The sequence below is a fragment of the Capra hircus genome, chromosome 2 (genome assembly GCF_001704415.2).
Source record: "Capra hircus breed San Clemente chromosome 2, ASM170441v1, whole genome shotgun sequence".
NCBI classification, from domain to species: Eukaryota; Metazoa; Chordata; class Mammalia; order Artiodactyla; family Bovidae; genus Capra; species Capra hircus.
In genome coordinates, this window is record NC_030809.1 from 50691144 (window position 1) to 50704878 (window position 13735).

The 13735-nt window shown below is 38.6% G+C and overlaps 1 protein-coding gene across 1 annotated transcript in view; it reads right to left on the reverse strand.

The window, feature by feature from the left end:
- CCDC150 (coiled-coil domain containing 150) overlaps positions 1-13735 on the reverse strand; it is a gene marked incomplete at its 5' end in the record, with an annotated part of 93055 nt that overhangs the window by 52027 nt on the left and 27293 nt on the right. The window contains 5 exons of the mRNA XM_018066597.1: positions 3226-3294; positions 3855-4032; positions 4282-4406; positions 10937-11044; positions 13223-13315. Of these exons, the coding sequence (XP_017922086.1) occupies positions 3226-3294; positions 3855-4032; positions 4282-4406; positions 10937-11044; positions 13223-13315 (573 nt within the window). The remainder of the gene's footprint in view (positions 1-3225; positions 3295-3854; positions 4033-4281; positions 4407-10936; positions 11045-13222; positions 13316-13735) is intronic.

The window sequence follows — 13735 nt, forward strand, 5'->3', positions numbered from 1 at the left end:
AAAAATACACAGAAGAACTATACAAAAATATCTTCATGATCCAGATAACTATGATGGTGTGATCACTCACCTACAGCCAGACATCCTGGAATGTAAAGTCAAGTGGGCCTTAGGAAGTATCACTGCGAACAAAGCTAGAGGAGGTGATGGAATTCCAGTTGAGCTATTTCAAATCCTATAAGATGATGCTGTGAAAATACTGCACTCAATATGTCAACAAATTTGGAAAACTCAGCAGTGGCCATAGGACTTCAAAAGGTCAACTGTCATCCTAATTCCCTAGAAGGGCAATACTAAAGAATGTTCACACCACTGGACAACTGCACTCATCTCCCATGTTAGTAAGGTTATTCTAAAAATCATTCAAGACTTCAGCATTATGGAAACTGAGTACTTCCAGGTGTTAAAGCTGGGCTTAGAAAAGGCAGAGGAACCAGAGATCAAACTGCTGAATCATTGAGAAAGCAAGGGAATTCCAGTAAAACATCTAGTTCTGTTTCATTGACTATGCTAAAGCCTTTGACTGTGTGAATCATAACAAATTGTGGAAAACTCTTAATGAGATGGAAATACCAGACCTTCTTACTTGTCTCCTGAGAAATTTGTAATTGGGCCAAGAAGCAACAGCTAGAACCCTATATGGAACAACTGATTTGTTCAGGATTGAGAAACAAATACAACAAGGCTATTTATTGTCACCTTGTCTATTTAACTTATACACAGAGCACATCATATATAAGTTATGACAGGCTGGATGAGTTACAAGCTGGAATCAAGATTTCTGGGAGAAATATCAACAACCTCAAATATATGGATGATACCACTCTAATGGCAGAAAGTGAAGGAAAACTAACGAGCCTCTTGATTAGGGTGAAGGAGGAGAGTGAAAATGCTGGCTTAAAACTCAACATTAAAAAAACTAAGATCATGGCATCCAGTCCCATCACTTCATGGCAAACAGAAGGGGAAAAGGTGGAAGCAGTGACAGATTTCCTCTCTTGGGGTTCTAAAATCACTGTGGATGGTACAAGCACCCATGAAATTAGAAGGCCACTGCTTCTTGGCAGGAAAGCTATGGCAAACCTAGACAGTGTGTTAAAAAGCAAAGACATCACTTTGCTGACAAAGGTCCATATAGGCAAGGCTATGATCCTTCCAGTAGTCATATATGCTTGTGAGAGCTGGACCATAAAGAAGGTGGTAGCAATGGTTCAGTCGCTAAGTCATGTCCTACTCTTGAGACCTCATGAACTATAGCCTTCCTCTGTCCATGGGATTCTCCAGGCAAGAATACTGGCGTGGGCTGCCATTTCCTTCTCCAGGAGATCTACCAGACCCAGGTATCAAACCTGAGTCTCCTGCATTGCAGGCAGATTCTTTACCAACTAAGCTATGAGGGAAGCCCAAAAGAAAGCAGAGTGCCGAAGAAGTGATGCTTTTGAACCGTGGTGCTGGAAAAGACTCTTGAAGAGTCCCTTTGGACATCAAAGAGAGTCAATCTTAAAGGAAATCAACCCTGAATATTCTTTGGAAGGACTGATGCTGAAGCTCTAATACTTTGGCTACCTGATGCCAACAGCTGACTCATTGGAAAATACCCTAATACTGGGAAAGATTGAAGGCAGAAGGAGAACAGGATGACAGAGGATGAGATGGCTGGATGCCATCACCGATTCAATGGACATGAACTTGGGCAATCTCCAGGAGATGGTGAGAGACAGGGAAGCCTGGTGTGCTGCAGTCCATGGAGTTGTGAAGAGTTGGACACAACTTGCTGACTGAACAACAGCAAATAAGGAAGTATAATATCTTTCAGCCCCATGAACATATACTTAGTCTACATTAAGACAAATGAAATCAGACAAGCAAAATAATAATGCTATGTTGTAATCAGAAATGGCCATTCACTACAGCCATGAAATATTCACTAGAATTTTAAAGCAAAAAGTATTAACGAATTAATAGTATCCACCAATTTTCTGAATTTTAAAAAGCATATTGAGGCCACATTGACACCAGCAAAATCCTAGCCACAGGAAGTCAGCTTTATTTAAAGATCTTTTGGGTGGACTGTTTTTGAATCACTGGATATGAGTGAGTAAACCACAGAAGGTATTGCCAGCTTGGTGAACTGTCTTGGAGCTCCAGTACAGAATTTAGCTTTTTTTCTCTCTGTAGTTCTTAAACTAAAAGTTCACATAGATGGGTCTTCCCTGGTGGCTCAGTGGTCAAGAATCCACCTGCCAACGTGGGAGACACAGGTTCAGTCTCCAATCTGTGAAGATCCTACACACTGCAGAGCAACTAAGCCCGTGTTCCCCAGCTACTGAACCTGTGCTCTAGAGCCCAGGAACCACACCTACCGAAGCCTGGGTGCCTGGAGCCTGTGCTCTGCAGTAGAAGAAGCCACTGCGATGGGAAGCCCATGCACCCCACTAGAGAGTGGCCTCCCCGCAACCGCAACTTGAGAAAAGCCTGCTCAGCAACGAAGACCCAGCATGGCCAAAGATGTATAAAAATCAGTGTTTAGAAAGTTCACATAGATGGTAGGTAATAGGAATGCTATTTAGTTGAGCCAGAAGCCGAACAGTCAAGGCTTGATGACTATATCTGACACCTGTTGCTGGTTTTATTGAGTAGGGTGGCCTAATAGTCCTTGGTGCTCCAGATATACTCCAGATGACAACGCTACATAATCCTTACTCTCTTAAATTCTGAAATGCAAATAGCAATGTTTTAAAGTTGTTGTTGTTGTTGCTCTATTTCAATAAGGATTGTATTCGTTTCCCTGGCCATTCTACCTTAATACCTAGAAAGGGGTATCTCACAAAACTGCAAGAACTAATAAGCCTAAATTAGCTTTATTTATTTATTTTTTTTCTAAAAAAAGCACTGTCAGCAATCATCCCTCTGCTTCCCACAGGCCCATAAGCTCACTCTTGGAGTCTGCCTAGCTAAACTGCTTGATGAACACTAGGGTCAGAGGCAGTGATAATTCACTGGCAAACACAAGACGCTCAGCAAGCAATCCTTTCCCAGAAGCAGCCTTATGCTGAAGTGACTGAAGTGCTCTGAGGGCATCCAGCTTCGTAGCTTCTCTTCTCCCCTACATTTTGCTATTCAACAATATAACCTGTCTCCTCACTAAGATAAGCTGATACAGCAGGCAGCAATACAGAAGGAAATAAAACATGATGACACAAAAAGAAAGAAAATGTGGAATACCTTGCTTTTAGCTAATTCTCTTTCCAAGTTGCATTTTTCTTCTGCTACTTCTTTCTCTGTTTTATTAACCTGCCCAAGAAGGGGGGAAAAAAAGGAAACCAGTCTTTTAAAAACAGTTGACAGGCTCTACTATAGCAGACACACCCTGCATGTGAGTTAATACCTACACTGCAGAGATAGCACATCCTCTCAGAAAAGGGGCCACTCAGGGAGTCTCTGAGGCAGAGCAGACTTCACAAATAGCCCTGAAATTAGAAAGACACGTCTGCATGTCAGACTCTGCTGGTTCCTTCCTAACTAGGAAGACAGGGCTGTTTCCCCTTACACTGTTTCTGCTACACTGTCCCACTCCCACTGGGGAAAACTGATTTTTAAAATCTGACCCCTTAACTAACATGAGGATGTGTGAATGGTTAGTTAACGTTCACTAACGCTATGTAAGGGTATACTATTTGGCATAGACTACTCACATGGCTAAAAGACAGAGATTACCCACCCAAAGACTTCTTTCATGGGTAACTCAGACAAACTCCATCTGGGTTATATTTCTTGTCTTTTGCACTTAAAATACAATTTTAAAACAAGACCACCGCCCACAACCAGGAGGTAACAAATCTGCCTCCACCTACCTCTTTCTGAAGTCTGTCTTTCTCCTCTAGCAGACACTTCTTCTCTTGCATTGATGCTTCCAGGTCACCTCGCAATCTTGCAATAGTGGATTCTAGCAGCTCTTTCTGGACTGTTGTCCTCTTCTCAGCCTCCTGTGCTTTCTGGATACATTGGTTATGCTCAAGGATTAAATGGTCCCTGCAGGAAGAGAACAAGGAGATATGAAAGCTAAATGGGAGCTCTTCTTTATGACTAAATGTTCTTATAGAACGTATATCCTGCCTGAGAGCAATTACCAAAATGTTCTCTAACAAAATTAGTTCCATGAAAGCAGTGTCTTTATTTTTGTGGCTGGCCCAGCAAATGCAGAATCAAAACCTTTGCATTAAAGATATGAAATACAAGTGCAAAAGCAAAAAATGCAAAAGTTGCCTACAGTTTACTTACAGATGCACTTGGAGTTGTGTTTTTTCATTCTGAACAGTCTGTAGCTCACTTGTGATACTGGCATGGGCTGCATCCAGCAGTAAGTTTTGTTCTTGAAATGTCTGTGTCATCATTTTCTGTTCCTCCTGAGTGTTAGAAGTAATATTAAAAGCTGAGATGCCAGAAGTCATTTGATAGGATATCATTCTAAATAACTAATCAAAGATACTGATACTTACAAAAGTAAAATTTAATTTATATAAATAAAACCTCTTTTTGAAAGAATTTATCTTAATGTCCAGTTTTCTCTTTGTTCCTACCCTGACTTGACCACAATTTTATCACTTTACAGCTCTTCTTGCAACAATCAAGGTGCATCATTTACCCAGCTTGCTGCAAAATTTATACGATTCCTAACATGAATGAACAAATTTTTGGATACAGAACTGTATTAGGTATATTTTGGTAATTTAAAATTTCAACATGGTACTATACTTTAAAAAGTAAGACAATATGAATGTATACAAAGTAAAAAAATTCTTCCACCTCTAACTCCTTGACATCTCTTCCAAATAATTCCACTCTCCAGGGACAATCATGTTTCACAGTTTAGTGTAAATTCTTTTGACAGTATCTGAAACTGTGCTCAGATACTGTGAGAGCAGAAGTCTGTAACCGTTTTGCACAATTAATTTTTCTCTGGCTTACCATTTTTATGCATACTCCCTCTATCCACAATTTATAAAGCTTTTATAAATATACTACATGCTAATAATTGCTTTTGTAAGCATACATTAAAATACATTGTTTTGAACAATACTGATTACAAGGCAAATCCTCACAGCTTCACACTTGATAAAATGGGATCTCACTTGTGTCATATTCCAAGGTTTTAAAATGCTTATTAAAGTGTTATGTATATAAGTCACATTATTCAGTCTACTAAGTGGTCAATTTCATGAAAGTAGGGATTTGTCTTGTTCACTACCATAATTCTATCCAGATCTAGTATCATAACAATACTTACATGGGGTAAACACACAATGTTTGAAATAATGAAAAATATTTATCGAGTATCTGTTAGATGCAAAATACACTTAGCACTATGGGTAATAACAAAGACACATAAGACAATGTCCTAGGAAGAACACAATGTAGTACAGGAAATGAGTCATACACATAAAGTACTACTACAGAATGCAGAATAAAAGGCAACATAACATAAATTATTAAACACCAAGTCTGGGGTCAAACCTTGATTTATATTTGCTTCATCCCGTACTAGCTGGGTGATTTTGGACAAGTTGATTAACTTCTCTAAGCTTTTTTATTATCTGTAAAATAAGGATGTCAAATATCCCTTTACATAACAGCTGCTAGGATTAAAGGAGGTAATATATGTAATCCTTAGCACATGCTTGGTATATAAGTATGCTGGGAAAAAAAAAAAAAAGAGCAAGAGAACCTTATGATTATAGTCTGCTTAGTGTCCTAGGAGTAAAAATTGAAAGACAAAACTGATCTTTCCTGATTGGAGTGATCAAGCTTCTGTATCACAGTGAGTCTTAAAGAATGAGCAGAACTTCCAGTTCAAAATGGCAGAGTAGGAGGACATGCACTCATCTCCTCCTGTGAGAGCACCAAAATAGCAACTAGCTGTTGAACAACCATCTACAGGAGAACGCTGGAACCCACCAAAACAAGATACCCCATGTCCAAAGACAAAGAAGAAGCCACAGTGAGATGGTAGGAGGGTGCAATCACAATAAAAATAAAATCCCATATTCACCAGGTGGGCAACCATAAACTGGAGAACAATAATACCAAAGAAGTTCTCCCACTGTTGTGAAGGTTCTGAACCCCACGTCAGGGTTCCCAGCCTGGAGATCCAACAAAGAGATTAGGAATCCCCAGGGAATCTGACCTTGAAGGCCAGCGAGATTTGATTATAGGACTTTCACAGGACTAGGGGGAAACAGAGACTCCAGTTTTGGAGCGCACAAACAAAATAGTACATACACCAAGACCCAGAGGAAAGGAGCAGTGCCTCCACAGGAGACTGAACCAAAACTGCCTGCTAGTGATGGAGGGTCTCCTGTGGAGGTGTGGGTTGGCAGGAGCTCACTGCAGGGACAGAGTCACTGGAAGCAGCAGTCCTAGAAGGTCCCCCTTGGGTTAGTCCTCTTGGAGGTCACCATTAATCCTACTATAGACCCTCAGACACCAGGGCTGGGTTGCCTCAGGCCAAACTACAACCCCAGCCATCAGAAGATAACTGGATTAAAGCTTTACTGAGCAGACATGTTTCTCACAAAATGTGGTCCACTAGAGAAGGGAATGGCAAACCACTTCAGTATTCCTACCTTGAGAACTCCATGAACAGTATGAAAAGGCAAAAAGATAGGACACTGAAAGATGAACTCCCCAGGTCGGCAGGTGCCCAATATGCTACGGGAGAACAGTGGAGAAATAACTACAGAAAGAATGACAAGACGAAGACAAACCAAAAAGAACGCCCACTTGCAGATGTGACTGGTGATGGAGGTAAAGTCCGATGCTGTAAAGAGCAATACTGCATAGGAACATGGAATGTCAGGTCCACAAATCAAGGTAATCTGGAAATGGTCAAACAGGAGATGGCAAGAGTGAACACTGACATTTTAGGAATCAGTGAACTAAAATGGACTGAAATGGGAGAATTTAACTCAGATGACCGTTATATACACTATCATAGGCAAGAATCCCTTAGAAGAAATGGAGTAGCCATCATAGTCAACCAAAGAGTCCAAAATGCAGTACTTGGATGCAATCTCAAAAATGACAGAATGATCTCCGTGAGTTTCCAAGGAAAGCCATTCAGTATCACAGTAATCCAAGCTGACGCCCCAACCAGTAGTGCTGAAGAAGCTGAACGGTTCTATGAAGACCTAAAACACCTTCTAGAACTAACACTAAAAAAAGATGTCCTTTTCATTATAGGGGACTGGATTCCAAAAGTAGGAAGTTAAGAGATACCTAGAGTAACAGGCAAATTTGGCCTTGGAGTACAGAATGAAGGAGGGCAAAAGTTAATAGAGTTTTGCCACAAGAACACCCTGGTCATAGCAAACACCCTCTTCCAACAACGCAAGAGAAGACTCTACACATGGACATCACTAGATGGTCAATACTGAAATCAGACTGATTATATTCTTTGCAGCCAAAGATGGAGAAGCTCTATACAGTCAGCAAAAACAAGATGGGAAGCTGACTGTGGCTCAGATCATGAACTCCTTATTGCTAAATTCAGACTTAATTGAAGAAAGTAGGGAAAACCTCTAGACCATTAAGGTATGAGCTATATCAAATTCCTTATGATTATACAATGGAAGTGACAAACAGATTTAAGGATTAGATCTGACAGACAGAGTGACTGAAGAACTATGGATGGAGGTTCATGACATTATAAAGGAGGCAGTGATCAAGAACATCCCCAAGAAAAAGAAATGCAAAAAGGCAAAATGGTTGTCTAAGGAGGTCTTACAAATAGCTGAGAAAGAAAAGAAGTGAAAAGCAAAGGAGAAAAGGAAAGATATACTCATTTGATTGCAGAGTTCCAAAGAATAGCAAGGAGAGGTAAGAAAGCCTTCCTCAGTGATCAATGCAGAGAAATAGAGAAAAACAATAGAATGGGAAACACTAGAGATCTCTTCAAGAAAATTAGAGCTACCAAGGGAACATTTCACGCAAACATGGGCACAATTAAGGACAGAAATTGTATGGACCTAACAGAAGCAGAAGATATTAAGAAGAGGTGGCAAGAATACACAGAAGAACTATACAAAAAAGATCTTCATGACCCAGATAACCACGATGGTGTGATCACTCACCTAGAGCCAGAAATCCTGGAATGCAAAGTCAGTGGTTCTTAGGAAGTATCATTATGAAGAAAGCTAGTAGAGGTGATGGAATTCCAATTGAGCTATTTCAAGCCCTAAAAGATGATGCTGTGAAAGTGCTGCACTCAATAGGCCAGCAAATTTGGAAAATTCAGCAGTGGCCACAGGACTGGAAAAGGTCAGTTTTCATTCCAATTCCAAAGAAAGGCAATGCCAAAGAATGCTCAAACTACTGCACAACTGCACTCATCTCACACACTAGTAAAGTAATGCTCAAAATTCTCCAAGCCAGGCTTCAATAGTACATGAACCGTGAACTTCCAGATGTTCAAGCTGGATTTCAAAAAGGCAGAGGAACCAGAGATCAGATTTCCAGCATCCACCGGACCATAGAAAAGGCAAGAGAGTTCCCGAAAAACATCTACTTCTGCCTTTATTGACTACACCAAAGTCTTTGACTGTGTGGATCACAGCAAACTGTGGAAAACTCTTCAAGAGATGGGAATACCAGACTACCTGACCTGCCTCCTGAGAAATCTGTGTGAAGGTCAAGAAGCAAGTTAGTACTGGACATGGAACAACAGACTGGTTCCAACTAGGAAAGGAGTATGTCAAGGCTGTATATTGCCACTCTGCTTATTTAACTTATGCAGAGTATATCACATGAAATGCTGGCCTGGATGAAGCACAAGTGGGAATCAAGATTGCCATGAGAAATGTCAATAACCTCAGATATTCAGAGACACCACCCTTATGGCAGAAAGTGAAGAACTAAAGAGCCTCTTGATGAAAGTGAAAGAGAGTGGAAAAAGACAGCTTAAAACTCAACATTCAGAAAACTAAGATCATGGCATACGGTCCCGTGACTTCATGGCAAATACACATGGAAACAGTGGGTTTATTTTTGGGGGCTCCAAAATCACTGCAGATGGTGACTGCAGCCATGAAATTAAAAGATGCTTGCTCCTTGGAAGAAAACTTATGACCAACCAGGCAGCATAATAAAAAGCAGAGGTATTACATTGCCGACAAAGGTCCATGTAGTCAAAGCTATGTTTTTTCCAGTAGTCATGTATGGATGTGAGAGTTGGACTATAAAGAAAGCTGAGCGCTGAAGAATTGATGCTTTTGAACTGTGGTTTTGGAGAAGACTCTTGAGAGTCCCTTGGACTGCAAGGAGATAAAACCAGTCAATGCTAAAGGAAATCAGTCCTGAATATTCATTGGAGGGACTGATGCTGAAGCTAAAACTCCAATACTTTGGCCACCTGATGTGAAGAACTGACTCACTGGAAAAGACCATGATGCCAGGAAAGATTGAAGGTGGGAGGAGAAGGGGACAACAGAGGATGAGATGATTGGATGACATCACCAACTCAATGGACATGAGTTTGAATAAGCTCCAGGAGTTGGTGATGGACAGGGAAGCCTGGCATGCTGCATGGGGTCACAAAGAGTTGGACATGACTGAGCGACTGAACTGAACTGAGCATGGTCCTGCTCACTAGAGCAAGACCCAGTCCCTCCTATCATCAAGCTTAACAAGCTTAGCCTCTTCCATCAGAGAGCAGACTGAAGAAGCAAGAAGAACCACAAGCCCACATCAGATAGAACAGAATTCATATTACAGAAAGTTAATCAGGATGAAAAAGCAGAAAGTTACGTTCCAGATGAAGGGACAAGATATAATGGGAGAAAAACAACTAAATAAAATGGAGATAGGCAACCTTCCAGAAAAAGAATTGAGAACAATGATAGTGATGATGATCCAGGATATCAGGAAAACAATTGAAAAGATGCAAGAAATGTTTAGTAAAGACCTAAAAGAACTAAAGAACAGGCAACAGAGATGAAAACACACCTTCTAGAAGGAATCAATAGCAGAGTAACAGGCAGAAGAATGGATAAATGACTTGGAGGATAGAATGGTTGAAATCAGTACTGCAGAACAGAATACAGAAAAAAGAATGAAAAAAAAAAAAAAAAAGGAAGACAGCCTCAGAGACCTCTGGGACAACATTAAACACTCTCTCTCACCAACAGAGAGAGAAAGGACGTGAGAAAATATTTGAAGCAGTAACAGCTGAAATCTTCCCTAACATGTGAAAGGAAATAGTCAATCAAGTCCAGGAAGCACAGAGAGTCCCCATTAGGATAAATGCAGGGAGGAAAATACCATGACACATAGTAATCAAACTGACAAAAATTTAAGACAAAGATAAAATATTAGAAACAACAAGGGAAAAATGACAAGTAATATACAAGGGAACTCCCATCAAATTATCAGCTGATTTCTCAACAGAAACCCTACAAGCCAAAAGGGAATGCTACAATATGTTTAGAGTCATGAAAGGGAAGAACGTACAACCAAGAATACTCCACCCAGCAAGACTCTCAGATTTGATGGAGAAAAGCTTTCCAGACAAGCAAAAGTTAAGAGAATTCTAGCTTTACAACACATGCTAAAGGAACTTCTCCAGGCAGGAAACACAAGACAAGGAAAAGATCTTCAGAAAATAAACCCCAAACAATTGAGAAAATGGTAACAGGATCATACATATCGATAATTACCTTCAATGTAAATGGATTAAATGCACTAACCAAAGGACACTGGGTGGAAGAAAACATGTGCACATAACTCTGCTTGACTCCCCCAAATTGTATGTAATTATTTTATATTGTTAGGTTGATCATGTTTCCATTATCACTTGCAATTGTTATTACATTTTTTATCTGGCTATTGATTATGGAAATGAATAAGCATCTTTTATTATTGTGAAAAAAATAAAAATAAATACCTGCAGAATGGCTTGGTGGTCAGCAATGATTCTGGTATTTTCCATTTTAACAGTCTGAAGCATGCTGCTCAATTCTGAACACTTTCTGGTCAGTTGGTCATTCAAAATCTAAGACAACATATATAGCAAATCACAGATCTCTCCAATAAATAATTCTTTTTACTTATGCATCATTCTTTTTACAATTACATAGTATTTCATAGTATTATTTCACTATATATGTGAACTTTAACCCAACGGATATTTAATTATAAAATACTTTCAAATATTTGGAATCACCATCCTAAGTGATTCTAATTTAATTCTAAATTAAAAGGACAAATTTGTTGATTTGGTAGAACAACTGAAGCATTTGGCAGTTTACCAATCTTTTGTTCTTTTGCATTTTGCATGCTGGTCAATTGGAGCAAGATATCTACAGAATGGGATTTACAATGTAGATGCATAGTCAATGTTATACAAATCCATTCCCAAAACTGGATGATGAGCTTTTAGAATTATTTAGCTGATAACACAAAATAGCTAAGCTCCTTCATCACCAATTATAGTATTCAAAAAAGCAAAATACAGATGCCTGTACCATTTCACAGAATTAATCTTCCAAAATGAAACAGAAGTCTTTTGAGCAACACATCTATTAAACATGTAGTTAGTTTATAATTCTTTTGTCCATTTGGTATTTTTAAATTTGTATTCCTATGGAAAATATTTATCTTAATTCTCAGTTATTTTTGCAAAGTATATTTGGTAAGGATCTTATGTTTTAATATACAAGTTCTTTAAGGATTGGGCAAATAATTCTGAAGAATTAATAGAAGAAACCTTCAAGAATTAGTAACAAGAAGGGAGAGATATATGAAAGACTATGTGAACAGCATCATAAGTAGTGTGTATAACAAAGTAGGTAGAAATACACTAAGGAATATTTTAAAGTTATAACCAGACGTACAAACTATTCATTGAGGAACACTTGAGAGGTGAGACAGAGGAGAACTCTTACTTTTTGAAAAGAAATAGCTAATTTTCTTTAGAGTTAGATTGCTGGGCTCAAATTCCAACTGTGTCATGTATTAGTTATATTATTAAACCTCTCTGTATTTCAGCTTTCTTACCTTTAAAATAAGAAAAAAGTTTCTGTAGTAGTGTTATTGAGAGAACTACAATTTGTTAGTAACATAGTATACAGTATGGGTTCGGTAAATCTCAACTATCATTTATAGTAAGAGTAGTAGTAGAGAGCTGGAGCATAAAGAAGGCTAAGCACCTAAGAACTGATGCTTTTAAACTGTGGTTCTGAAGAAGACTCTTGACAGTCCCCTGGACAGCAAGATCAAACCAGTCAATCCTAAAGGAAACCAGCCCTGAATAGTCACTGGAAGGGCTGATGCTGAGGCTGAAGCTCCAATATTGTGGCCACCTGATGCAAAGAGCCCAATCACTGGAAACGACCCTGATGCTGGGAAAGATTGAGGGCAGGAGAAAAACGGGATGCCAGAGGATGAGATGGTTGGATGGCATCACTGACTCAACGGACATGAGTTTGAGCAAGTTACAGGAGGTAGCAAAGGACAGGGAAGCCTGGGGTGCTGCAATCCATGGGGTCACAGAGTCAGAGGTGACTTTGTGACTGAACACATTAGTAGTTACTGTTATCACTATTTTATCAAAGGACACATTTTGTATTTTCTTTATCATAAAGAGCATAGCAACACTATGATCCTAACACTGAAACATCAAATTGTACTAACAAAAAGTTCTTTCAATTGATCAACACTATTTCATTGGGCCCTATGAGAAATAACTTGGTGTCCTGTACAGGTGGTGACTCCTCTCCATACACATGCATATACACAAAACAGCTGAATCTGGGGACCACCATCCACATTAAATGATTTCATACACCTCCAGTATCAGCAATTATTTATTAGGTTCTTACTGTACTTTGACAAAGAAGACATAAAGAAACAATAAGACATAGCACTGAACTGTTTAGAAGTTCAATGGGGGAAATAAAAGGTCTATATTTAATAAGTAAATCAGCACACAAAGTATAGACTAGTGAATGATATAACAGTGTATCCCAGACACCTACCTATCACAGGAATTTAGAGAATTCCTAAATGGGAACTGGAGTTAATTTGATGATGCTTCATAAATGAAACAACTCTTAAGGAAATAAAAATTTTAGATGATGGCAATGGTATGAATTTATGTAACCAGGATTATTCTTGGTTACTTAACTAAACAAAATTAACATCTAAACATTAGAGAAATGGGAAGATTTACCTGTGCTTTTTCTGATGCTTCATGAAGAGATACTATTTCAGACCTCAAATAGGCATTTCCTTCATGTTCCTTATTGAAAGACATCTGTATATTCTATAGGGAAAAAAACAATTCTCATTTTCTATGTGTACGAGTTATTACATATACCTCTATCAAAATACCTGTGCTATACTGTGGCCAGTACCAGTTCAAGTTCTAATGATATACATAGAAAAGGACTTTTTATTTATTTATTTATTTTAATTTTTATTTTTACTTTATTTTACTTTACAATACTGTATTGGTTTTGCCATACATTGACATTTTGGTATCTTCAATTCCCAAACTTATATTTATAAGTTATCAAAAAGATTTATTAAAAATATTTTCATACTGGGATTCCAATTAGAAAGAATTTGCCTATAAATCTGAATTACAGAAAACAAACCTTGGTATTTACCTAGTATTCATATGTCAAGAAAACTATACTAACATGAAATATTTGTTAGTTTAATTACATATACATTTCTTCCA